Consider the following 25000-nt stretch of genomic DNA (forward strand, 5'->3'; position numbering starts at 1 on the left):
AGCCCTCCCATCCTGTTGGTTGTAAAAGGGTGGCATTTCACTAATTCTTAAAGATGCAAGCACTGGGAGAGAAAGAGACACAACGACAAGAATAAGGACTAGAAGCTTGGCCATAGAAAGTATTTTGAACTGCATATGCGGAGGGGTGATCGGGGAAGCACGATGGAGGGTAGGCAAGAAAATTCCAACGGAGCTAAGAGGCCAGACAGGCGGGCTCCCATCACTGGCAGCACCACCGCGGACCGAGATCCAGCAGGAAGCAGCAAAATGCTTTAAGAACACTGAAAGATCTCAACTTCCAGGAAAACTCAAGCTCTTCCTTTATGAATCTGTTCTGCTTTCTTTTCTTTTACAGTTGCTGCCAGTTCACAAGAGCAGAGAAAGTCAAGCATAAAACAAAGTTCACTTTTGCAACAAAGTTGCTAAGAACGGATAGCAGGGAAAATGCTAATTTTTTGACCAATCTAGTCACAGCTACCCTTGAGTTTCACTGTGAAAGTTCACATTTAATAAGGTGCGATTAACAAATGCTCAAGAAAGCCAAAAATTGTATGTTATGAAATGAAGGGGAGATCTGGCAGGAAGGAAAATACAGGAGAAACCACAGATAAAATAACCTAAGTGACAGGGAAATTAGTGGATGCCTGGAAATTCAGACTTAAACTACATTTCTTTGTACAAAAGTTTCCTAAGTTTGCACACATACTGGATTCCTTTTTCCTTTTTTTCCCTTTACAGTAAAGTTTAAAATTCAAGCTCAATATATTGAATTATTGCAGTGTTGCTTTTATGATCTGTTTCCTAAATATGTGTTTCTTCAAATTCTACCTGTTTGTTGAAAGTCAAGATAAAAAAATATATACCCTGGACTCAAACCCTATGAGCTGTGCAGGTATATTGGCTTTGAATTTCCAGCTTTGACTCAGGTTTGAATTGGATCCAAAGTCAGAGGCAGGCTGTCTTCTGATTCTGAACACAACCTCGTCATGAAGGTGGTAATCCCACAATTTTAGCTCAAGAGATTTTAGCACGATCAAGTGAGTTATTCAGATTAGCTCAAAAATCCCAAAGTAATTTTGATCTAAGCACCCTTTCCTCAGTGAGGTGTATAAAGGCAATTTAACATGTATATCATGATGGAAACGGCTATTTCAACCCTGACAGAAGAAAAGCCCTCGCAGGCGAGGTGGGAACTTTCTGAATGCTACCAGGAGCCCAGCTGCATGCACCAAATATGCCTGTCTGCATTCCTACCTCTTCTCAACTGTCATCTTGAGCCCACTCAGATCAACATGTTACAGTCCTTTTGCTAGTGCTGCAACTATCTCAATAGTTGCTAATTTTGTTCCTCTTTTGTTCCTCATAGACCTTCTGCTTTTCCTCTGCACCTTTTTTTTATGTCCTTCTCCTCACTGAACTTCCACCCACGCTGTCTCAGTTCCTCCCTCTGACTTACTTTTCCCTATAATCTAGAAGCTCAAACCTTGCCTTGTTCCACTTCTCCACAATGCTCCTTCTTCTTTGCTTCAAATTTCCTAATTCTTTTCATGTATACTACACCCTTCTTTCTCACTCCAAATTTCTCTCTTCTTCAAGTTGTGGTTGATCTAGTCGCCCAGTGCTTTTGCTTTCCTCAAACAGAAGTCTATCATCTTGACTGCTTCTCTTTGACTGCTTCTTGGCCAGCCCCTTGCCTCCATCCACCTTTCCCAGGGACTAGGTGACATGCCAGTCCCTCAGTCTTTGCCTACGTTCCTCTTCCTTTATATGGGAAGTTCCTTAAACGTTGTACCTCCCGTTCCTCCTGCCTGGGGCCTCACTCCAGCCAGCACAGAGGCAGCCTTGCAGGGAATCATCATATTTTATAAATAATATTAATATTTTTACATTAATTTCTTTTATTACTAAAAAGATATTAGACCTATTTAGTCTATCACTTGCATCCATTCTAAGGACTTCCCAAATGTGCATTTTTGATCATGACAGCTTAAGCAAAGTTCTTTGTTCAGACACCACACAACATACCTTAACAGTGCATAGCATGCAGCTGTTACAACAGTAATTGAAATATGTTTTTAAATGTATCAGGTTTCCGAACATTTGCAGAAGATTTTTTTCCTGTATGCAAAACTCAGTATTTCAACCATTTAAAAGAAGTGCGTAATCACTACAATGCATTAGTAGGCCACGAAACAAAAATGAAGTAAAGTGTTTGACACTAGGGATGGGGAGAACCCTACAACTGTAGGTAGTCTCTGCTTCTCTGTCTGTCAACTATTTAGATAAGACACAATATTATGTATAAGAGTACTGTCATTCAGTGTCAAAACAACAGTGGAGTAGAGGTGGATCAAGAGGAAGCAGTTTTGGAAATCCCACCCTAAAGGTTTTACCCAGTCTCATCTGAGATGACCTCACCATGTTGGTCACGGCTGATGATGCTAGTAGTGAGTTATGCAAGGCAACTCAAATGAGTGCTCACGAAACCACTGTGTGTACCGCTGTGTGTTGTCAGGTGGATGCCTGATGTATGTCACATTTTACAGTGAAACTAGATGATAAATCTCTCTCAAACATTTAAAGGAAATATTTGGACTTCTTTGTATTCCACTGTCTGCAAAAAGAGGCTCCCACAGGGACTTGTGCTCATTTTACAGGCAGGAAATTATAACTAATCTGTTTTCAAAGTCTCTAAAATTGCACTTTGGTTAAAAAGAATCTCTAACAGCACATATCTCTCAATCTTCCTGGACTAAAAGTGTTTGACTGAAAAAAAACTATACATTTCTCATTTTCAGTGGTATAAAACTTGTATATCTAGCCCTGCAAGTCATAAGAGATTAGATCATAAGCTGTCACTGGTCCCCAACTAAATATCACCCATCCTTTGCCTGAGGCAAATGGGTCTTTTTCTGTGGGAGGGGGCCAAAGAGAAATCCCACTCTTGGGAAGAAAGAAGGAAACATTTTTGTGACAGTTTGTTTTTATTTTTTAAAGGCAGTTCTTTGAAGCTGCTTGGGGGCTTGGATGTTAGATGTTGTCCCAGTGGAGATGGATTAGTGGCCAGAGCACAGCGAAGCAGTCAAAGGTGCAAGATAATGCAATTTATATATAATTGCTCAAGCTGCACCTGTTCTGTTTTGAATAGAAGACCTTGTCTCCAGAACAAATTTCACAAGTGCCGAATATACCCCTTTTTCTTTATTTGAGTGTAAAATGGGGAATACTAAACTTGTATCAGAGTAAAGCAAGAAAAAATAGCATGTAAATTTTTTATGAATCAAGCTCTAAATAAAGAAAGCTCCTGAGCTGGGAATTCAAAATACTAGCCAGAGAAAGCTGATTTGCTACCAAGCTCAAGAACAATATTTAGTTTACAGAATCAATCTGGAAATAAAACCAGTGCTTGCATCAGCATGAAAGCTACAAAAATAAAAAAGAGGTCTTAATAAAATATACAGTGGAAAAGGAAAAGATGAAAGCACTAGTACAGCTATGAGGCCCTCAACAGCCCACACAAGTAATAAAATAGAATGTGATGTAATATAGAACAACAATGAAGGGATCCAAAATTTCTAGGTAGGATTCTGAAGAAATGCTTCCAGGTTTTGTTGTAGAGCAGGCACACTGCAAGTTTCCTCCTGAAGCTATAATAAAGCATTTGCTGGGTACAGCAGACATGGGCGTGAGGAAGGCAGAGCAGACACTAACCTTCACCTTACTCCTGAATCAGCCCAGCACAACATTCATGGCACAGGGCAGATAATGACCCAGCAGTCAGGACTCTCTATTTCTAGGTGCTCCATTCTGTTGGGTCTTCTGCTAATTTGCCCACTACAGCTTTTCCTGCTTATCTGCAATGCAAACACTTTTTGATCACCAAATGGCACCAATGCTTTGCCATAAAGACAATCATCCTCTTCCATTTTTAGCAATGAAAGTGTCTTGAACCCTGTGCAAAGTAGTTTGTAGAAATCTGAGCTCAGACACAAATGGAAATGAAGCAGTATCTGCTCAACTAATTTCAACATGCGACCAAAGTCAGGGTGGGTTCACAAGTCTCCACAGGAAAATTTGAGCACTGATTTCCTACACTACCTAGGATGCTCTAAACCCTAATTACAGTACTGCATCATCTGATTTATAGACATAGAATCTTATGAAGCTCAAACTCTAAAATGAACACAAAGCTCCTGTTAAAATTAAATGACATCCTGAAATGAAGTTGGCAGAAATCAGTCCCGCAGCAACTGCTGGACTCTATACCAAATTACAAATCAACCACAGAACCAATGCAATTCACTCACTGCAGTAATGCAGTAAGTTTTCCTTGTCCACGTGAAGTGAGAACCTATAGAAGAATACTGCTAATACTGCATAAGTTAAAAATTCTGGATTGTAGAATTTGAGCCCCATTTTCCACTGTGTTCAAGCTGTAGCAGGCACAGCGTACAGAGGTAATCACAGAGAGGTCTTCAATCTGCAGCCACATGGTCCTACCGAAAGTTAATGGCCTGACACAGAACACTGGCCAAATCCCACTCTTCTCTTGCCCTGGCAGGGAAGCTCAACTCCGCCACAGTATCTGCAACATTCCTATTTAAGTTTATTTTTATCATTTATTATTTTTATATATAATTCCTATTCCAAGTTTATTTTCGCTCCAAAGACTTTTTGTGGGTCAGTCTTTGGGAACTGCAAAGCAAGATTGTGGCCTTCTCTATCTGACTCTTTAACCCTCATTCTGGCATTGGTTGCAGTTATGTATGTGGACCATGAAAAGTGGTGACAAGGAAAAATCTAACTGATTGGTCAAAGATCAGAAGAAAAGACATTTTTAACATAGGAAAAAGGACATCAGTATGAAGACAGCACCCACTACTCATGCTTCTCCAGGACAGACAGCAAGTGTTCCAATTCCTCCTAAGATGTTTTTATTGAAGTAACAATGGATACTAATCAGCTGGTCGGAAAATAGAATCATACTTAATAACAAAGTTTTTTGACTTTTTAAGTTTCAAAAGTGTTGATTGAAAATTTGGCCCTGCTCTAATAATGACCCTAAATCCAGAAGATAATACTATTTTCAATTCAGTTTCTTGCAGCAAACACAGACCGCAATTTGGCATATATATTATTAATGCAATTACAAGCTTTTTCCAAAACTATCACGTTAATTAGAGCTTCGCTTAAGATTCATGCTACATCATTAGCAAAAGTCCTAATACATCCGCCTCCCAAAGTTCAAAGAATGAGTTATCAAGGCTAGCCAAACAAAGTCTTCAGAGCACCTGAATACCTCTATCAACAATATGATGGGTGGAGGTTCCATAAAAGCAAACGCATTCTTAATAATACTTCACACTTTATATAGCAAGGTCCATCTGAGGATTTCAGCATGCATGAATTATGATTTACAGCATCCCAGAGAGGTAGGCTTGTATCATTTCTCCCTACTTCAAAGATAGGTGAAGGTGAGAGAAAGATTAAGCAATTTGCTCAGATTCACAGAGGAAGTCTGTGGCAAGGCAGAAAAGGACACAGATCTCTCAGCTTCAATGCCTGTGTTTTTGCCACAAGACCATCCTTCCTGTCTCTAAATGCCACTAGAGCTTTATGATGAACTGCAGTTCTACTGTATTAAATATGACACCATATATGTGTTCTGGATCATAAGGCTGAATCCCATAAAATTGACAGACATGCAATTGAAAAGCCAAAAGGGACAGAGTAAAGAAGAGAGAGAAAATTTAATACGTCATAGCTGTGCGATATTTTTCCAGGCAGTAGGTTCCCATTCTACTTAAAGACCAGAACATATTTTTGCTTTTACAAATGCAGTTTATTTTGCAAATCAAGGTGATTGCACACATTTCAGCTTGTCAGATTTTCAGCCTTTCAACCATATGTCTGTCGACCTTATGGACTACCAACTTTATGGGATTCAACCATATGTCCAGATCCCGATATATATGAAGGCCAGTTCTAACATAAGAGCTTTACGGTAGTAGTGTAGTAAGCCATAATGTTTGCAGATGGCTGTAATAAAATCATTCAGGAGAGGAAAGGTGCAGGGACGTAAAGCCTTCAAAGCCTCTTCTACTGAATAAACAATTTGATCTGAATAATGTAGTGGGAAGCACATTCCACCAATGAACTGGCTGATCTAGTCCAAAATGTTGCTTTCAATTTTCTTGCCTAATCCCACGTGTATTTTAACTTCCTTTTTTATATTCCTGTGTGGGATTAGCTTTAAATTTTGGAAGAAAAATATAAGAAGGAAAAATAACAAAGTAGAGAATTTTTTAAAGACACAGTCCACTTCTGAATTGTAAATTTTTCATATGTGAAATGCCAAATGGTTATGTGCAGCCTGGAAGATGTATTAATAGAGAGGTATAAGTTTTTTACCATCACATGGTGAGACTGAAGAATGATGTGACTTGCTTCATTTCCTGAAGTGGGACTCAGCTTTCAAAGTTAAGGAGAGTTTCCTCCTGTGTAAGCTTTTTCTAACTCTAGGAAGCTGGAGGTTGGTTTATGTCCTGCTGCACAGTAATTCACATGATAATTCACATTCCCTTTGTCTAACTTGATATCTTTATTATTTGGGGAGCTCTAGTCCTGTTTTGCCCTAACCGAAACATGTGGAGCTGATGTATCTCCTTTGGGGAGCTTTCCACCTCCAGGCTCACTGCTGTCCTGGCTGCCCGCAGGGAAGGGAGCACTGTCTGCAATGAGAGCCACGGCCAGCATAGGTGGCATGGTGGGTCTTTTTCAACCCCAAATTTATTTTAAATGGATAATCTGCAGTAAGCTATGGCAAGCTTTTTTAACTAGACTAAATCAGTTCCTACTGGGGAAAGAAGAACAACTTCCCTGAGCATTAACAGAAAAATGAAAAAGCAAAAGGCAACCTGCTTCCACCGTTGGCATGTGAATCACTGCGAGAGCCACCTCTGTGATCTGTTTACTTTCAGATAGCTCAGCGAGAGTGAGTTCTTACACTGCTAACGTCAGGGGAAGTATTTCTATCGGATTAAATGGTGCAGGGTCAGATAGTGTCTAAGAAACAAGAAATACACTGTCACTCTTCCCTCCCATGTCAGACTTTGTGTTGACCAAGTTTTACTTCTTGGTAAATGAACACAGTATTAGTACCTGCCTTCTTTGAAACGTGTTAGCATAAGGACTCATCCTGCGAGATGCTGAATGCCACGACTCCCACTGCATTCAGCCTGAGATGAGATCACTCAGTACCTGGCAAGATTCACCTCAAAGCTTGTGGAGGTTTTCTTTTTATTTTATGTGAGCCAAAAAAGACATCAAGAGAGAAATAAATAATACAACAGTCCCCCACCAAAAAAACAGAAAGAAAAAACAAGAAAAAAGTTGAACTGAGCTAAGCAAAACACATTATTTCTTCCCTATTGAAAGTCTCAGCATAGGCCAAACTGTATGTCACACGTGTACACTCATTAAACATTGTGAAATATAGCATGCAATGAAACTCTTAACTCCATGTATGAGACATTCATACCTGTGTGCTCATATTTGTGTCGCAGAAGGGAACTGCTTTTCTGGAATGTCTTGTCACATAAGTCACACGCATACATGCCACTTTCTGTCTTCTTGATCTTCTTTCGGGACAGACAGGAGTCAGAGTCTGTCATGTCATCGAGGCCTGACATGTAGTCTGGTGTGCCATCAAGCAATTCTCCCTGCGAGGTAACCACACCGCGCACGTAAAACACTGTGCCTCCTGCAGCCTCTGCCTGTTCACAACCCCCCCTTTTTTTGGAGGGAACTATTTAGTAAAGTCAAAACAATATCTACTGCGGCTCTCCGCCGGATAAAATCATTATCATTACGCATACGACTATGACTGCTCTCTTTTAGCTTGGGAGCTTATTTGTGGCAATAATAACTACGGCTGATGGGAACTTTGGAACTGATAAGGACCCTTGTCCTCCTCGGTCTTTAACCAGCTTAAAAAACTTCCTCTTTCTGAAGATTCTGTAATAATAATGATCTACATAAACAGACAGTATATATCATAGATAGTAAATATTTCTGAGAAGCAGAAAACACAAAGGGGAGACCCTCTTCATGGACCATAAAAGGTATTGTAATATTTTAAAGGAATAAGTGTAAGCAACAGCTAAGAGATCATTCCTTTCAAAACATTGAAACTTGGATATATTCTGTATCTGTAGAAAGGTTTTAATTGAATTTTATATTTAGGTACAAATGTTATTATTATGCAATCCATTTAAATGTATGTCTCCCGACTAAAGGCCTCAAGCTATATTTTTATATTTAATTTTGTAATTTGAAATAGGGAATATTAATAACACTTTTTATCAATGTTCTATCTATGTTAAAACAGCCTTCAGCATTAAGCAATAATGAATGTGGATCAGTAAATTATTAAATTTCTTGATATTTATTTTGTCTTGATCCAAAGAGAGTGCAAACTTGCATGATAACATACATTTCCATTTGCTATCACACAGTTTGGTTTTCTTAGACTAGGTTTGCACTAATTAATATTAGAGAAGATTAAATAGGCTTAAATACATTTACAAAGAGGGCAGATGTACTGTAAATTGGAATAGTCGAACAGCTGTTATGGAGGTGCAGTGCTATTTATGCTCCTATTGTGCAAAGAGGGATTACAGCCTGGAGTGTAAAACCATACCTGATTTTCACATTTGAAACTATAAAACATTTACTAGCCAGTAAAATTACTAATAGACTGTAATAGGACATAGGGGAACATGCGCAAATGTAAGAAAAATTATTAATCTATAATCAGTTAATCTCATTTAACTAAACTCTGTATATTATATCTGAATACACCCAGCAGAAAGCTATAAAAGTATGTGACTTCTCTAGACCATCTCTTTGCTATAGGCATGTCAGTGGTGAAATCCTTCACTGTTTATAGATTGACTCTGGGACTAGTTGTACCCAGGCAAGAAGAGATGTTGACCCAGATTATATGCCCGTAGAAAGACTTTGTGTATAATTAAGGGCCCTAGCTGCTACCTCTCCAGATAATTTCTGTTAATCTCTGGATTTCTTAGCAGCTTTTCCAGACGACTGGCAGGGATCGAAGGACTGGTAGTCTGCAACCAGCAGTAGGTGGGTTGAAAGATGGCCTGATGTGAAGCAATGCATCAATATTTCTCAGACCCTCGGAAACTCATGAGAAGAGACAAAGCCTTTCCTGCATGCAGTGGGTGAGCAGCCCCCCAAAACTATGAAGAAGGAAGCTCTGAGGACCTTTAATGGGCTAGAACTATTATGAGACCCCTGCTTAGAGGGCTATGGTTTTTCACCCAAATGTGTGGGTGAGTCCCAAGAGCTTTCCCCTACTTCTTTTTTTCCCAGGGGTGAAATGTAGCTATGCTCACCATGAGGGGAACCCTGCAGAGAACTGTTTCCCTCCAAAGTTTTCATTTTTTTTCCGCAGGATGGGATTCTCAAGGACATTATTATTTATATACAGTTCTAATAAAGAACAACTCACCTCTTAATAAAATGATAAGCATTATGTTTGTTCAAAGGTATTGATACTGCTTCTGAACCTGAGTAAAAGCACTCCTAAGCTAATTTCAATTTGTTTTCCTACTCCACTACATTTTTGCAAGCTCAGACTAAAATAAACCCTGCTAATTCTGTCAAAATGCTTAATATAACTTTTATTTTTCCTGTAAGAGGACACATCACAACATACTAAATGCTAGCTTTTCAAAATAAATTGGTTGCAATGACAATTTACCTGAAATCCTTGTTTCCGCTGGTACTTTCTCCTTTGCTGCATATCAGCAAAAGTAGCTGCTCCAGTTGGGTAAGTATAGGCCATATGTGGTAGGAAGCTCATCTGATCTAGTCCTGGGTATGGTCGCAGCCCAGGAATACTGGTCTGGACTGGTGGCATAAAAGTGGCTGGGGGAAATGCGCTTTGTGGTGGAAGTGTTGTGTATAAAGGTTTGGCACTAAATGGGTTCATACCAAATACTGGGTTAGTGCTTTTATCCAGATTATTTGAATTAGAAAACTCCTTCTTGATAAAAGTCAAGTTCAGTGGCTCATCTGAGTTTTCAGATGATGAAGAAACACTGTTGTGTTCTAAATTTACACTATTAGATTTCGTTTTGTTCTTTGTGGCTATAATACTTTTGGGTTCCTTCATTTGTTTTGGTAAAGACAAGTCCAAAGGCTCAGCCTGAAGCTCCTCAGAAGAGAAACTGTTTGGAGTGTAAGAACTACTATGGGAGTTTTTAGAAGATGTGGAAGAAAGATTTAAAGGAGAAGGAGTATTGCTCCTAGAGTGGTCCAATTTATCAACTGGTTTAATATTGGTAAAATGAGGAGGTTTTGTTAGCCTGAGAGGAGTATCACAATTAGTGACACTGTTATGGAGTTCAGCTATAGATGGTGAAGTTATAGAGTCCACAGGCTTTATTGGAGATCTGGCTGACAAAGAGTCTTTAGTGGGAGTGTTGTTGGTGGCAGCCAGCGCCACCTTGGCACTGGTCCTTTCCAGTGATGGTGACCTGGAACTTGAATACTGGTAGACTTTTCGTTGTTCAAACCATTCCTTCACAAATTCCTGAGGAAGGCCAACAGCAATGGAAATTTTCAGTAGTTCATCAGAGTTGGGTTCCATATTCATAGCATAATATGCTTTAAGTACAGACATGTGGTCCTTGTATGGGTTGATGGGGCTAGTCATTCCTTTCTCAGAAAGTACTGATGACAGCAAGAGGGTTTGCTTATCAACAAACACTCCAGGTTTGTTGGGAACCATGTTCTCGTGAGGCTGAAGGACTGCCTTGATTTCTTCGTTCATTTTACACAGGTAACGCTCATGCTGATGCAACGGAATGGGACCAGGAAAGCTTTCTTTACAGAACTGGCATGAAAATGGAGTGGATACATTATGGTTCTCTATCATCTTATCTTCAGTTACCAGGTCTATTAGGGTTCGCAGCTTCTCTTTCTTAATGTTATTGAGCTGCCTCCTTGAGTCTGTGGTTAAGCTCTGGAGGCAAGCTTTGGCTTCATTGACTTTCTCTAATGTATAGTCAATAATACTTTTAGTGGCACCATTATGACTTACTACTGGAAGACCCACAGGGGGAATACTGGGGGAGGTAACTCCTTGTTCCTCTGCTTGAGAGCATGAATCCTTCATATGATAAACCTTCAACTTGGAGATCTCTTCAGCCTTGCAGTCCATTTTCTGCCTGGAAACCGTGTTGTCCACAATCTGTAGGACCTTCTGCACCTCACTTAAATTACTGCCTACCGCAGGAAACCCAAGTAGTGGTGCTTCCATCCCTACACCTAAGTGCTGCATTGGACTTTGAGCAGAAGTGTGAACTCCTAAGGGGCTGGTTGCTCCAAGTCCACCATTCATAAAAGGACTAGTTGCACTAAACCCATGTGAGGCCATAAGAACCTTATATTCATTGAAATCTAGTGGTTCTGTTTTAATTTTCAGTAGGCCTGTTTGTTCAGACATACTAAGTGGTTTGCCATTCTCCAGCTTGTTTCTCAGCTGTGTAATGGCTGAATTAGTAGGAGAGGAAGATACAGAATTAGGAGAAGAACCCGTCTTGATATTGTTTCTCATTCTGCCATTTACAGAGATTAAACCAATACACTTCTTGCTGCTGATGTGCGAACTGTAGGAGCCAGAATGGGAGAAACGTTTCTTGCAGTTTGGACACTCATACGGTTTTTCACCTAAAATGATAATTAAAACCAAATGTTAATTATCATTGTTGCTGTGATGCAAGTGATTGCATTTGATTATCAGACTGATTATCTGCGAATCCTCTGATTAATAGTGAGGAAAGTATCGGTTCTGCGAATACAGCCACATATTACCACTGCTTTATCCTTCTCTTTCTACAGGTGAGCCCGAGCTCTGGGTCAAACGGGAGAGATCCCATCTACTAGCTCCATCAGTGCATGTGCCAGCAAAAGAATCCTTAGGTATCTGTGTCACTGTTAAAGTGCTATTAATGTCATTAAGTGTGTTGATAAAGGAGAGACCATGATTTTTTACGGCTTTACAAATTTAAAAATTAGTGCCACAAGTATAGGTGATTCCGTTACTGTCAGCACTTGGGAAAGTAAATGAAGAGTTTTTAATAATGACTGCTGCCAGACAGGCCACATGTCTTCATTTCAGCAGTCCTGAGGTCAGCTGGACCCACCATCTGCAGCTCAGCTATAGAGCGCCAAGGTGTGAGACTGGCTCCAAACTGACTACTGCTGTCATAGGTGAGTACCCTGTGGCTAAAGTAGCCAGGTCAAATCCAGACTGTCCAAATTTGTTTCTTTTTCTTTTTTTTTTTTTTTTAAGGAATTGAGCTATATTGAAAATGAGCATGCTATGGGAAACTGAATCCTCCTATTATAATCATGTCTGCACAGGGGGAGATTTGTGCCTGGAGAGAGCCTGGCGGAATTTTGTGTGCACATCATGGTTTGCTGTTACAGATCTGTTGCATCAAGCAGCAGAACAAAAATGCACCGTTCATTCAATATAAGACATTTTTCACTTACTCGTTATCTGAGAATATGAGCTGTGTTTCATTTATGGGGACTTTTTGTTATGAAAAATATAATGCACTCTTCAGAATCTGACTGAACAAAAATGAATGAATGGTTCTGAACTCAAACTGCTTCACAAACAACCTATATTATTTGCAAGAAGCTTTACTATTTCAAAATCTTACAGCAAGACCATGGTATTAACAGCATGATAAATGAGGATGACTCAGATATCATTTATGAAATACCTTAGTATCTCCAAGAAGCTAGAAGCAGAACTGTGTAAATTTTAAGCAGTCTTTAAAACTCAGCTAATTAAACAAAATGCAAATGAGAACACCAGCACCTCCGCTACTCACCACTGTGAATTCGCAGGTGTTCCTTCAGATGGTGTTTATATTTGAAGGCCTTGCCACACTCAGTGCATTTGAACTTGCGATTGCCTGCTCCTTGGGTCAGCATTTGGTGCTGGGAGAAAAAAAGATACCGACATGAATTTTATGCAAGAGAAACCAAGAATCTCTAGTTTAAAAACAAAAACAAATTAATGTGGCTCTGAATTTATCAAGCAGACCAAAAGGTCTGCGTGTACATTTATTTGTCTCATCAGTGTTGCAATAAAAATCAAAATGTTGGCAGTAAACCGAAACAAATGCGAAAGTACTTTCACATGAGCATTCGATATTTGCTTTAGAATTATTTCCTAAGTCTCTCATCAGAAATGTGTTGCTTTAAGGTATCTTACAATGAGAGAAACTGTTTTATAAGAAGATTTGTGGTCCTTAATATTCCTAGTAGATTCTGAACATGTGGAACTCCACTTGTTTAAAAATTCTGTTTACTGTGTGAGTAGAAAATACAGAAACACTGTCGTTAGTGGCATTTCATTAAGGTTTAATTCATTATCAGACAAAAGAGACTATGTCTTCAGCATGAGTTGCTGCTGATTTTTTTTTTTTTAGATCAGACCAGCAGGAAAGACTTCAGTTACCTTTCTTACCATGTTTTCCCCCAGTGCTGTTCTAAGCAACAGGGGCAAAACCAGAGGAAAGTTGGCTGAAAGGACAAGTTAAAAGCAGCAGAAAGATATAATCAAACACAGCTGACCTTTTTGAGCAAGTACAAAAAGCCTCGTGACTGTGAATTGGAGGGGAGGGGAGGAAAAAAAATATCATCATCCTCATCATAATAATACAGCCATCCTGGACGCTCAAGGTAGGAGGTCAGCGTGTTTCGGGCAGCCCCGACACAAAAGCCGACTGCACACAAAAAGGCAGCGCAGAGCCGGTATGACAACTGCGAGGGTGTGCTGAGTCTTCCCACATTCCTGGCGAGACAGATGGCGTTGCACGGGACACAGGGAGGGCTGTTCAAACAGCAGCAACCTTCAAAGATCAAGCAGAGCCCGGCCCGCCGAGCGCCATTGAGGGACCCGTGCTCATATGTTGCTGAGTTGCATAAACAAACAGCAACAGCTGTTTTGTCTCCCCCCATCGCCCTCCGAGGACTACTATAAACTTTAGTTGTGCCACTGTTAATATGATACAATCATTTTAATTTACTAATTGTAAATGCCACGAGCAAATGAGGGGACTTTTCAACACCAAAGCTACCATTCATAATGCGCCAACACGAGCGCGCTCTCGCATGTGGAATTTCAGGCGGTTATGTTGGGTAAATATCGGGAGGTTTTCCCCGGTGTTTTTAATGATACGGAGCAAAAGGAAGGGGGGGAAAAAAAAACCTTAATGTGGATCAGCTTAAAAAAATACATATGTGGAAATGTGTTTGTCTACCAGAAAAGCCTGAGAAGGAAAGAATATGAGAAACTGCTCCAGAATCATTTATATTGATTTAAGATCAAGGAAAAGATACGGTTCTCTTAAAAATGCTAATTGCAAAATTGTGTGATTAGAAGATGTGTGTTTGCCTAACTGAATTTACCTTATGCTGAGAAAAACCTACCAAGAGAAATACAGCTGATCATGATTTTCGGTTATTTAAGAAAAATAAATATGGCATAAAGCCTTTATAATTTGACACAATGCACATATCTATTTATTTAAGTTTTAAACATGCCATTTGAGTTTCCATTACAACCCTCCATAACACTGGTTTTCAGAAGTAATTCTCTAGCGAGGACAGAAGCAGTTTTTCCTGTAGTATATGAAGAGTTTTGTGATACAGCTCTTTTGACAATCTGCTTTATGAGTAAGCATCAAAAAAGCTCAGTCACCTGTTTGAAATACACAGCATTTCCTTAAATGCAACAGTGATACCATCATGAAAAATTGCTTTGATTTATTAGATATTTGCTGCCGGGCTATAAAAATTATAGTGATGCCACAATTGTAATGCATGCATATGTTAGTGGTATAATCACACACAATAGCCTATATGTACTGTAGTAAGAGTTATTGTAAGAAAGTGTAATTATATTTAACAAACGATCCTACCAAACATGCATAATTTTATGTGATTGAAAAGGTTATTCAAAAAGTAATGAAAAAATATTAGTAGATCCTTTAGTATGTCTTTGAGATCCTATTTGCAAAACTGCAAAGTAAAACTAGGTGAAAAATGGAATTAAAATTGCTGAGATGTTTAATAATGTATAATTAAAATGCTACAGTTTCATTCACTTTTTGAGGAACATAAAAACGAAACTAAAGTCAAGTTAAAGTGCAAATAAAATTTCTAAATTAGAAATTAACACACTCATTCGATCGTGAACATAAGACTATTAAATCATATTAGAAGAGACCATCAAAAAATCATTTAGACCTCAATTAAAGCTATTACCATTAAAAGATCTGCATCTTCAAAATGCCATGAAAAATTAATAATGATTGCCAATCAAAGCAATATCGTTTCTCTAAGGGGTTATTATAGAAAGAAATCACTTAAAGCCAGCCCCCCACCTGATCTGTCCCTGGCTTGTGTGTCACCATATGCCGCTCGAGCTGGGTGCGGTAGGCAAACGTGTAGCTACAGAGAGGGCACGAGAAGTTCTCCTCATTCTTCTCGTGGCGGTACTTGATGTGCTCCTTAAGGGACGTCAGGCGCTTGTAGCCCCGGTCGCAGTAGGGGCAGGTCAGCAGTTGGGCAAAGGCATCTGGAGTTCCAGGTGGCAGGTCTGCAGCCCCGAGACGGGGGAGAGAGAGGCAGGCCAAAAGGTCAGGAAATCAATGGCAGCTAATGGGCTTCTTGCCCGGGATGGTATGACAGGAATCGCTGCAATCTGCCGCGCGCGTCGAACCGGCCGCAGAACGCACCAGTCCCCGTACACACCCACTGCAGACTTGCGCGAAGCGCTTCATACTGCTCTCGGAAATTAATTACAGACCTCGCTCCTTCGCAGGACTTCGGCAGCTCCAAAACTAAGAAATACTTTTCTCCATCAATTGATGATTTGCAGTCCAGCTTTAGTTCATTGTATTACTTACGCCATTGACCAAATCATTCTTATGGGCACTTTTTCAATTATTTATCAAGGAATCAGAGAGTGATGGGTCAGCAAGCCTATATTTTTGGCATTAAAACTCAATACTTCCAAAACTTAGAACTATGGTGGCATCATTTCTCCCATTTAAAGTAAGCTTTAAATTAAGCTCTTTAGTTCTTCCGCAAAATAATACGAATTTGCTGACTAAAAATCACAATACACTAAAATTACAGTCCCAATCTTTGCTCATGAAATTCCATGCCGCTGCAGCTGTTCTTCAATTTTTAAGGTAAACACCCAGGCATGTAGTGCATTTATAATTGCAACAGCTGCAAGAGGTCAGGATACTGGCTAAAAATGAATTACAGCCTCACCATTTTCTTCTTGCCCATTGGCTTCCGGAGTGCCAAGGCGAGACAGTTCCTCGGGGGCTTCTGGGTAAATAATGGCTGTGTCACTGCGCTGTAGGTACTCTGCTATGCTGACTGCATGCCCATCTCCTTCCTCCAGTTTCCTTTTGGCAAAATATTCCTCAAAGTCCGACGTGCAATTTGCATTCTTAACTAAAATGAAAGAAGGGGAAAAGAAGGGGTTTTGAGTGCATCCTCCCTGAGAGCTTGGGTCACCTAACGTCGCCGCTTGTGAGAAGAGCCGACATTCGTTCTGGAGCTACCAGTCTGCAGCTAGATCCTTGCTCTCATTAGTCTTACTCTGCCTCTTAATACAATTAAAGTGGGCTTCCCACTGACTGGGATTGAAGTAAGGCCCAGCAGTTAAATTAACAAGAATATGGACTTTATGGGGCAGCAGGGGAAGTTCATGAGGGCTTAGTAATGCAGGTGATGCTGCACCTGCGGAACATGAACCTCCAGGGAGCTCCTCGGGGAGCCGGTGGCTTTTGGGATGGACACAGCAGCTCAGCTGCCCCAAACCCTACACACCTGAGCTTTGCCTCTGAGACATTTACCACCTCACAGACGGTATGTGCAGGTATTAAGAAGACAACCACCTCCGAAAGATGTCCTGTCTCCTGTTCTTTTGTGATGGTTTCAGAACAAAATAGTGCTCGTTAGAATTTGTAATATCTTCCTTTTATTTTTTTTCTCCCTGGAAAATTAATCTATGGGTAATTTACAATGGGAGAATAGACTGCTTTAAAAAATGTCTTGCTTAGTAGATTTTTACAAATAGAACCACATGTTTTAGACCATAACTCGGATACAGAGCCTAAAACCACTTTTACAGTTTGTACGAGAGTTTTCCTCCTTTTCCTTAAATGTAAACCTGACTTTTTATTGTCCATGCAATGTCCATGAAACATAATATATTCTCAACCACAAAACATCCTGTTACTAAAAATATGCTTTTCTCCTCCATGTAGGAACGTTCCATACAGGAAAGATCTTTAAAAGTCTGGGACACTATAGACAAATATTAATACAAATATATCAGAAAAGAAAGGAACAGATCATTTTCTTTCTCTGTGGTTTTTTTGGTTTTTTTTTAAGCAGACTTGGAAGACACAGTTGGTGGCAGGGAATTTAAGGTACTTGTTTTTAACTGGCCGTAAATGAAAAGAATAGCTTATGATTGATTACATTTTTAATGTATTTCTCCTTAGGTGAAATAAGAAAATGAGGCAAAGCTATAAACTCTTCTACAGCTCGTGTAAAAGTAAAATATTAAATGGTGTGATTCTGCTCTCATTTACACCAGGGAGTTATATGGAGTAACTTCAGGGAAATCAAAGGAGTTATGGCAATAGGAAAGAAGATCAGGCCCTACCAGATTTCACCAGTTTCTAGCCACTGGAAATGAGAGAATAACCAATTCCTTGGCGCTTAGAACTGGGTAAAAACTTTGCCTCCATTTCCTACAAAAAGGAAAGGTGATATTTGCAACAAAAATGAGGTGTGGTTGCTGACGGTGGCAGAACTGGAAGTCTGAAAGGGCCCGATGTGAACAGTTGATCTGGCTGGCATTGATAAAAGTAGATATTCAGCTATGCAAACCTCATCCCTTTAACCGATAAAATCAAATCCTCCGCCTGAGACAAATATGCCCTATTTTTTGTACAAAAAAGAGCGACTTCTCAAATGTGCGACAGCATTTTAGTGACAGTGACCAAATGGCACAGCTCGTAAGACCCTGCTTCAAGAAGGAAACTTCTTTCCCTGCTGCAGCGGTTTTGTAGGGAATCAGTAAACCAAAATATTTTTCCTTCCTTGGCCTTTCAGTAGCTCTTGTTATCGTTTGTTATCAGCACGAGAAATAGCACCTCACCTTCCCCCCGGCCCCCAAGTGACCTCTGGGGAGGGGGGGCGCCGTCAGGGGGCCACGGCGCCTTACCTCCATTTTGTCGCTGTGAGGGAAGCACAACAAAATGGCGGCTGCCTGAGCCAGCCTGCACGCAGGAGCACCGTGCCATGGCTTTGACCCTGTTTTATCAGGACAAAGCGCCAACATTGTGCTTTTAGTCGGAAACCCCACTTTTTACTCTCGCCGTGGCAAGCCACCAGGCGAGGACCGAGTTAATGCGAGGAGCTGCAGTCCCAAACCAGGACCCCCATGAGGTCCTTCACGCCTGGAAGTGTGCTTGGGAGCTGCTCCAGTGCGTTGCAAAGGACTGTTGCGATACTGCTGGCTTTGGGGGTCTCAGATCTGTGGATTATTTAGCTTCTGTGTCTCTGCATGCAATCCGGGAGCTAAAGCAAATGTTTAGGTCGACATTATAAACCCCTAAAAACGAGGGGATTTAGTGGGAAAGCTGTCAGATCCTTAAGCGAAGCAACACAACCGGTGCTGTAACATTACAGATTAACGTAACTAGCAAAAGGTGACCACGTGTATCTGGCTTCTCACCAGCTATATTACTGAAAATGCATCTCTGGAAGCTCACCCAGTGTTACTAAAAAGGCTCATCTGATAATCATTAGGTTTCTCACTGGATTTCTCGGGGAAAGGCCTGCTCCCCCCCCACCCTAATTTGTTTTCCATGCATAAAGTCATGTTCCCGGAGTCCTTGTGGGCCGACACCGCACACACGGACACGTTCCCTTCCAGGAGTCGAGCGCTGTAGTGGGATCTACAGCAGGTGACCTCACCAAACAAGTCTTTCTTTAATTAATTATTGGAGCCTGGAGAGTAGAAATATTTTCAGCCCCAAAGGCTGATGCGGTCGTGCCACATAAAAATAAAAACACACAGGGGGAAACTGTCTTCAGAGGTATTTGGGGCCTTTTAAAGATAACGTGAGGGACAGGTTCAAGGAGCTTGGGAGACCATGTCTTTTTGTGTGGGAACTCTTACTGCAAGATGGTGATAGCTGCCTTTAATCGCAAACAAAGCTAATAAAACCACAGCCTTCATTAGCCAGGAAGTGAGAGGCCCCCATTGGTACACACAGATTACAGTCTGAAAACGGCCTATCCTTCGAACCTGCCAAGTTTTACTTCTGTTTTCCTCTCCCCTGAAGGTTTTTTTTTTTTCCTTCTTTAAATTATATTAAGAAATCCCTATTCAGAGCTTGTCAGATGTTAGCAATCTAAACCAGGGAAGTTTGTTGTTTGTTTGCAGGGAATTTGTTAATCTCCTTTCTGCAAACATCTCTGTTGTAATAACAGAACCAGGTAAAATAAAATAAACCATAGGAATTTATCTGTTCACATTTTAAAAACAGTTTCTACGAAACATCATTTTGCCAAGTAATCATTTCAGAGATCCCCAGATATATTTACAAATTAATTTAGCAGGACTAAAGCCTGAAATATAATTTTCACTCTAATGGTCACTTTTGTTTTTTCCTCTATAAAGCCTCCGTGGCTCATTGTAAAAATGCAGTTGATTAATGTATGGATAACAAGATATATTTTTTTTAAGCACCACTAGGAAGTGGCCACTCTGACAATAGCAGAATAATTTAATAACGGGAACTTTTCTTTCAGTTTTCTTTCTCTGCTAACGACATGCCGCAATGGATTTGGTACTAAAAATACTCCCTGATTGTTGCGTGCACCCACAGCAACTTTGTGGTTAGTTGTATGTGAATGACCTGAGTTTGAAACTGTATTCTCCACTTCAGAGTGCACCCTAGGTTGTTGAGGTACCACGCTGAGGAGTCAGTGAAGGGGAACAAGTTGTCCTAACAAGAGAGAGACTGTGCTGGCCCATCCAGACGTTAGCCTGTAAGAAGCCCCAGATGGCCCTCCTTGATGCCAGAAGGTCACTGCAACACGGACTTCGCTGAAGACAGAATTGCTGATCTGCTCCTTCTTCCACTGGGTCTCCCCTCAGCTATTTTGTTAAATATCCTTATTAAATACCCTTCACTGCTCTAACCACACTGAGAACTAATGACTACCTGCAGGCAAAGACTGAGGCAAGACACTGAGGTGAACTAAGTCAGCAGACGGGGCCAAAGCCTTGTTGCAATGGGAGGTCTGAAGGAGAACACTTTGAACTTCTCTCAAAATCATCAGGAAGCACTCAGACACCTCCTAGACTGACCTCACCTCTTTTCTCCTCAAATAATGGTCAACACACCTGAACAGGCTAGTCTGGGTTTTTTTTTTCACAGTTGCTTGCTCTGCTGTTACCATGCTCTGTGTGAAGGACTTCACAGCTCCTGTCACCTGGCATCTTTCACTCACAGTGAGAAGATTAGCAAAGACATTTCGTTTATCAGATGATTTAATATGACTAAATAATCTGACATCACTCTTAAGAGACTATGGAGACTGCATCCATTGTAGAAATATGTTCTACCCAAACTACCTAGACACCAGTCTCCGCTACGAGAGATGGCTCTGAATAGTTTAGTGATTAAAGATTTGAATTAACACTAGCAGAGTATCAGACAACTCTTAATGGTTATTTAAGCAAGCCACCCATTGGAGCAAATAGCCGTTTGCTGCGAGTAAAGAGGAGGTGGTGACTTTTGCATAGGACACTTGGGGAACGTCTGCTGCTGGTGGATGTAACTTTTACATTTTAAATGCAGACCTTTTACAATGGTCTTTGAAATGTGAGTTTCCAATGCACCAGTCAGATAAGGGGAACCCTTAGCTTCTCCCCCAGAAGCATGGTTTCTACCAGCTTTCAGAAGCGGCAGGACCTACCACACCCCCGGAGTGGGTGAAGACGAGGGCTTGTTTCAGAGGGTTGGCTGCTGGGCTTGCTGAGATGGTCTGCACTAGTCTGCACCGTGTAGTGAGGCCGAAGGAGAACCCACAGAAGGGTCCATCAGATACTGGAAGGAAGGGGCTAAGGGGACACAAAGTTTTCGCCCTCAAGCAGACCACATTGCAAGCACGAGAGAGTCAAGGCCTGTTATGGTAAGGAAAATATGTGCAAAGGAAGTCACACGGCCTGATAGGGGACCTCAAGGCTCTGGTAATGGTAATTCAGATAACCATCAAGTCTTTTTTTCTGAATCAGACATCTTTTAAAGTCCTGTTTCTCCAAGTGCTAAATACAATTTGTCACATTATTAACGTCTGTTAGAAAAAAAAAAATCTTTAAAATACGTATGCATGCAGTTCTGTACAGCAACATCATTAAGTATATATGTAATGATAAACTGTGACTCTGTGCCACTCTCTTTTCATGCATAATAAATCTAATATATGAAAAAAGCACTGACATGGTTTTATTTTTCTATTATTTTCCCTCTCAAGAATTAGAAAGTAAATTTCTTGTGTTATTTAATACGAAGATTGGGGATTCTGTGTGGGTGTTGCCAACATTAGGAAAGTATGAGTAATAAAATCCTTGCAATGCTTAGGTATCACCTTTTACAGTAACATTTCTAGAGGTTATTACCTATGAACTAAATATCATAATGCAATGTATAGAAGTGTACTTATACTAGAAACCATTTACTTTTAACCCTGTAGATAAGGACTATCTGCAACATCTCAAATCATAACTCAAACAAAATGCAAAATAAACATTGTGTAATGTATGGAATTCAGCTGTGCTAAGGATCGAAAAGGGTCTTATGGCCTTTGGAAAGAACATCGTAAACCCCAAAATTCATTTGGATTAAAAAATAGTAACAGAAACCTTTTGCTGTTTTTTTCTCAGCTAGAGAAAAAAGAGATGGCACAGGGATGATGCCTGCTAAATATCTCTGTCCCCTTTCTTGTTCCACAAAATGTATTGATTTCTAAGAAGAGGGGAAAGAAGGAGATGTGGAAAGTGGAAAAAAAAAAAAAAAGATTAGCTAGAAACATAATAATCTCATAAATATGCATTTAAAGTGTGTGTGTCTGTGTATCTATGTAAGGGGTTTATGCGTGTCTTTCTGAAAAGATGTTTGCAGTCTCTGAAGTAGCTTACTCTGTGTACCATGCGAATCTGGGGTTGCCAAGAAGAGTGCACCCCATCCTCATTATCAAGCTCTTTGTACAGTCTCTCTCATTAAACGACTACTGTATCTTGGTCCAGCTACTTTAAACTATAGGATATTCACCCTTGCTGGGAAAACATCTCCTCATGCTGCTGAAAACTATTAGCTTACAAGGATACTGTTAAAATGAGTTAGGGGCTGAAACATCACAGGGTGGTGGTTGGGGCTGGGGGGGCAGAGACTTTCACTGAATGAATTTTTCACTGTACCGTTGCGATCGAATTGTGAAAAATTTAAAAATAGGAGAATTTTGTAAACATTTCCCAATTGTTAAACTGAAAACAGGAAAGAAATTGTTCTGTCACTTCTTTTCTTCATGCACAGCTAATTCTAAATGACATAACACAAAAGTGATGTTCATATAAGCCAAAACCTTACCTGTACCATTGTTTCCAGTGGTCTGAATTGTGGCTTCAGGCCCCATAGTGTCATAATCTTCCTTCATTTCTTCTGTGAAATAAGCATGCACATTTTTAGCATTTGCACATTATTGAACTGCTTACAAAACTAGCGAGCACATTGCAGTAACAGGGAAGATTCTTATAAAGGAAACAGAAAAAGGCCTGTTGTAGGCCTCTATACAATGGCTTTGTTCTGGGAATTGAATGAATTCAGTAGTGCTACATGGACGAGAACTTATTTACTTTAAACATTACAGCAAGTGGTGGAAAACAGTACTATTTGTTCGGGGCAAACGAAGGGCTTTTCCCAATATCAAATCTCTTAAGCAGTCTCATGTTAAAAAGGGATTTTTTTTTCTTATTTAAAAAAATAATCAGCAGATGCTGAAAGATCTATACCTGGAAGAAACAGCAAATATAAAAGGAAGATATAAGAAGATCTTATATCTCTATTTCTATCTATCATCTCATAGATCTCTTGAGTTGCCATCGTCATTTTAACCTCATTTGAAGCAATGCATGTGTTAATATCAAGCAGTGCAGAAATGTAACAAATTTTCAACTGTGGGCAGTTCTTTTCTGCCTGTACAATTTGTTTGTGTCTTCTGTGCACTCTCTGTGCACTGACAAAGTCCGTCTTTATGACCATAAATTGGGTTAATTCACATGCAAATGAGCATGATATGTGTAGAATTATCTACTATATATTTATCATGGATCAGTTTACTTTCTGTGAAACTGGGGGATTCAGAATACGTTAAAATAGCATTTATAAGAAGCTAGATGCAGCTTTATCACTGTACCGAAGGCTTATTTTCACAGATGTTTCAGTCTGTCTAGGAGTGCCTGTCAAACATGGTTTTTTACTGCTAATTTTTTAGTTTGTGTGCAACAGGTTTTCACACATACAGTGTGGTTAAGATTTAACCCTCCAAATGACTTTCATGGTCAAAAATAAATAAACATAATATTTCTTTCCCACCTTTCCATCTTCTCCTAGATGCTATCCTTTCCTGATCTGAAGAAATGCACAAACATATAATCTCCCTCTTTTTTTTCTTTTTTTTTTTTTACAAATGCAAGAGAATTTGGTATTTGAGATTTAAGTGAAGAATCTGCTTCAGTCTCCTGTTTAACTGCCTTTGTAAGAAATAAAATGTGGAAGGGCACCCAGAAATGGTACAACAGCAACTGAAAAAAAACAGAATTTCTCAGAAATGAACACAAGTCGATGATGATTCAGGAAGATGGATGCCGGTTAGCCAATCCAGTGATAGACTACCACGAAGATCAAAGCACGCTATTAAAATCTTATTGATACGTGAAGCATTAAAATTCTTATTCCTCATTCTTGTGATAAAGATTTTGATGAGGACAGAAACTGGCCCAGTATTAATCCATTTCCATGACAATGATTTGACTGAAGATAGGGGAATAATATAAACAGAACACATCCTCGGTTCATTCCTAAATTTGTAATCTTGTAGTATTCTTCAGATGTCACATTCTACAAGTAATTAGTTGGTAGAATAACAGGTTCTAATTGTATCATTCTAATCAAAACTAAAGCACAGAATGACTTAATTCAGAGCTTTACAACCAGTGTACAATACTGTGGTATAAATATACATGTTTATGGCTTTGAAGCTTAAAAAAAAAAAAATTAATGAAAGCTCTTAAGTTAAAATATGCAGGTACAAACAGATGCTAAATTTGTACAAAAGCATAGAATATGTAGACCAGATGAAAAATATTTGTTTAAACTCTACAACAGACAAGCCAGCCTTGATTCCTTTCCCAGATCTGGCCTTCTGCCTCTCTAAGGATCATTTTCACGGGGATATCTTGCGTCCAAAACATTTAGGAGTTCAATATGTATTAATAAAATGTTGTCATTATGATAATTGATCTGCTGTGCCAGTCTTACAGCTGATATTTTTATTGCAGCCTACCAGAAATCTTAATCAAGGTACAGTATTTCTGAGAAGTTCAGTGTTAGGTATAAATATAGTGATTGTGATTTTCTTCCTTGATCATCTCATGTGATTTCTGGTAGTAAGGAGTCACAAGTATCAGAAGTTTTCCATCTGAGGGCACATCTACCCAGTCAGCAAGGGGAAAACAGTTAACAGCAATTTTTTTTTTTTTTTTTTTTGCATAATAGTGGTA

General features: G+C 39.8%; 1 protein-coding gene across 1 annotated transcript in view; it reads right to left on the reverse strand.

Moving 5' to 3' along the window:
* The window catches only part of ZEB2 (zinc finger E-box binding homeobox 2), a 46491-nt gene that overhangs the window by 3748 nt on the left and 17743 nt on the right, over positions 1-25000 (reverse strand). The window contains exons 3-8 of the mRNA XM_026089008.1: positions 22809-22880; positions 16396-16584; positions 15498-15712; positions 12936-13044; positions 9788-11760; positions 7541-7721 (exon numbers count right to left, since the gene is read on the reverse strand). Coding sequence (XP_025944793.1) covers positions 7541-7721; positions 9788-11760; positions 12936-13044; positions 15498-15712; positions 16396-16584; positions 22809-22880 — 2739 coding nt within the window. The remainder of the gene's footprint in view (positions 1-7540; positions 7722-9787; positions 11761-12935; positions 13045-15497; positions 15713-16395; positions 16585-22808; positions 22881-25000) is intronic.

The sequence above is a fragment of the Apteryx rowi genome, unplaced genomic scaffold (assembly GCF_003343035.1).
Source record: "Apteryx rowi isolate R43461 unplaced genomic scaffold, aptRow1 scaffold_8, whole genome shotgun sequence".
NCBI lineage: Eukaryota > Metazoa > Chordata > Aves > Apterygiformes > Apterygidae > Apteryx > Apteryx rowi.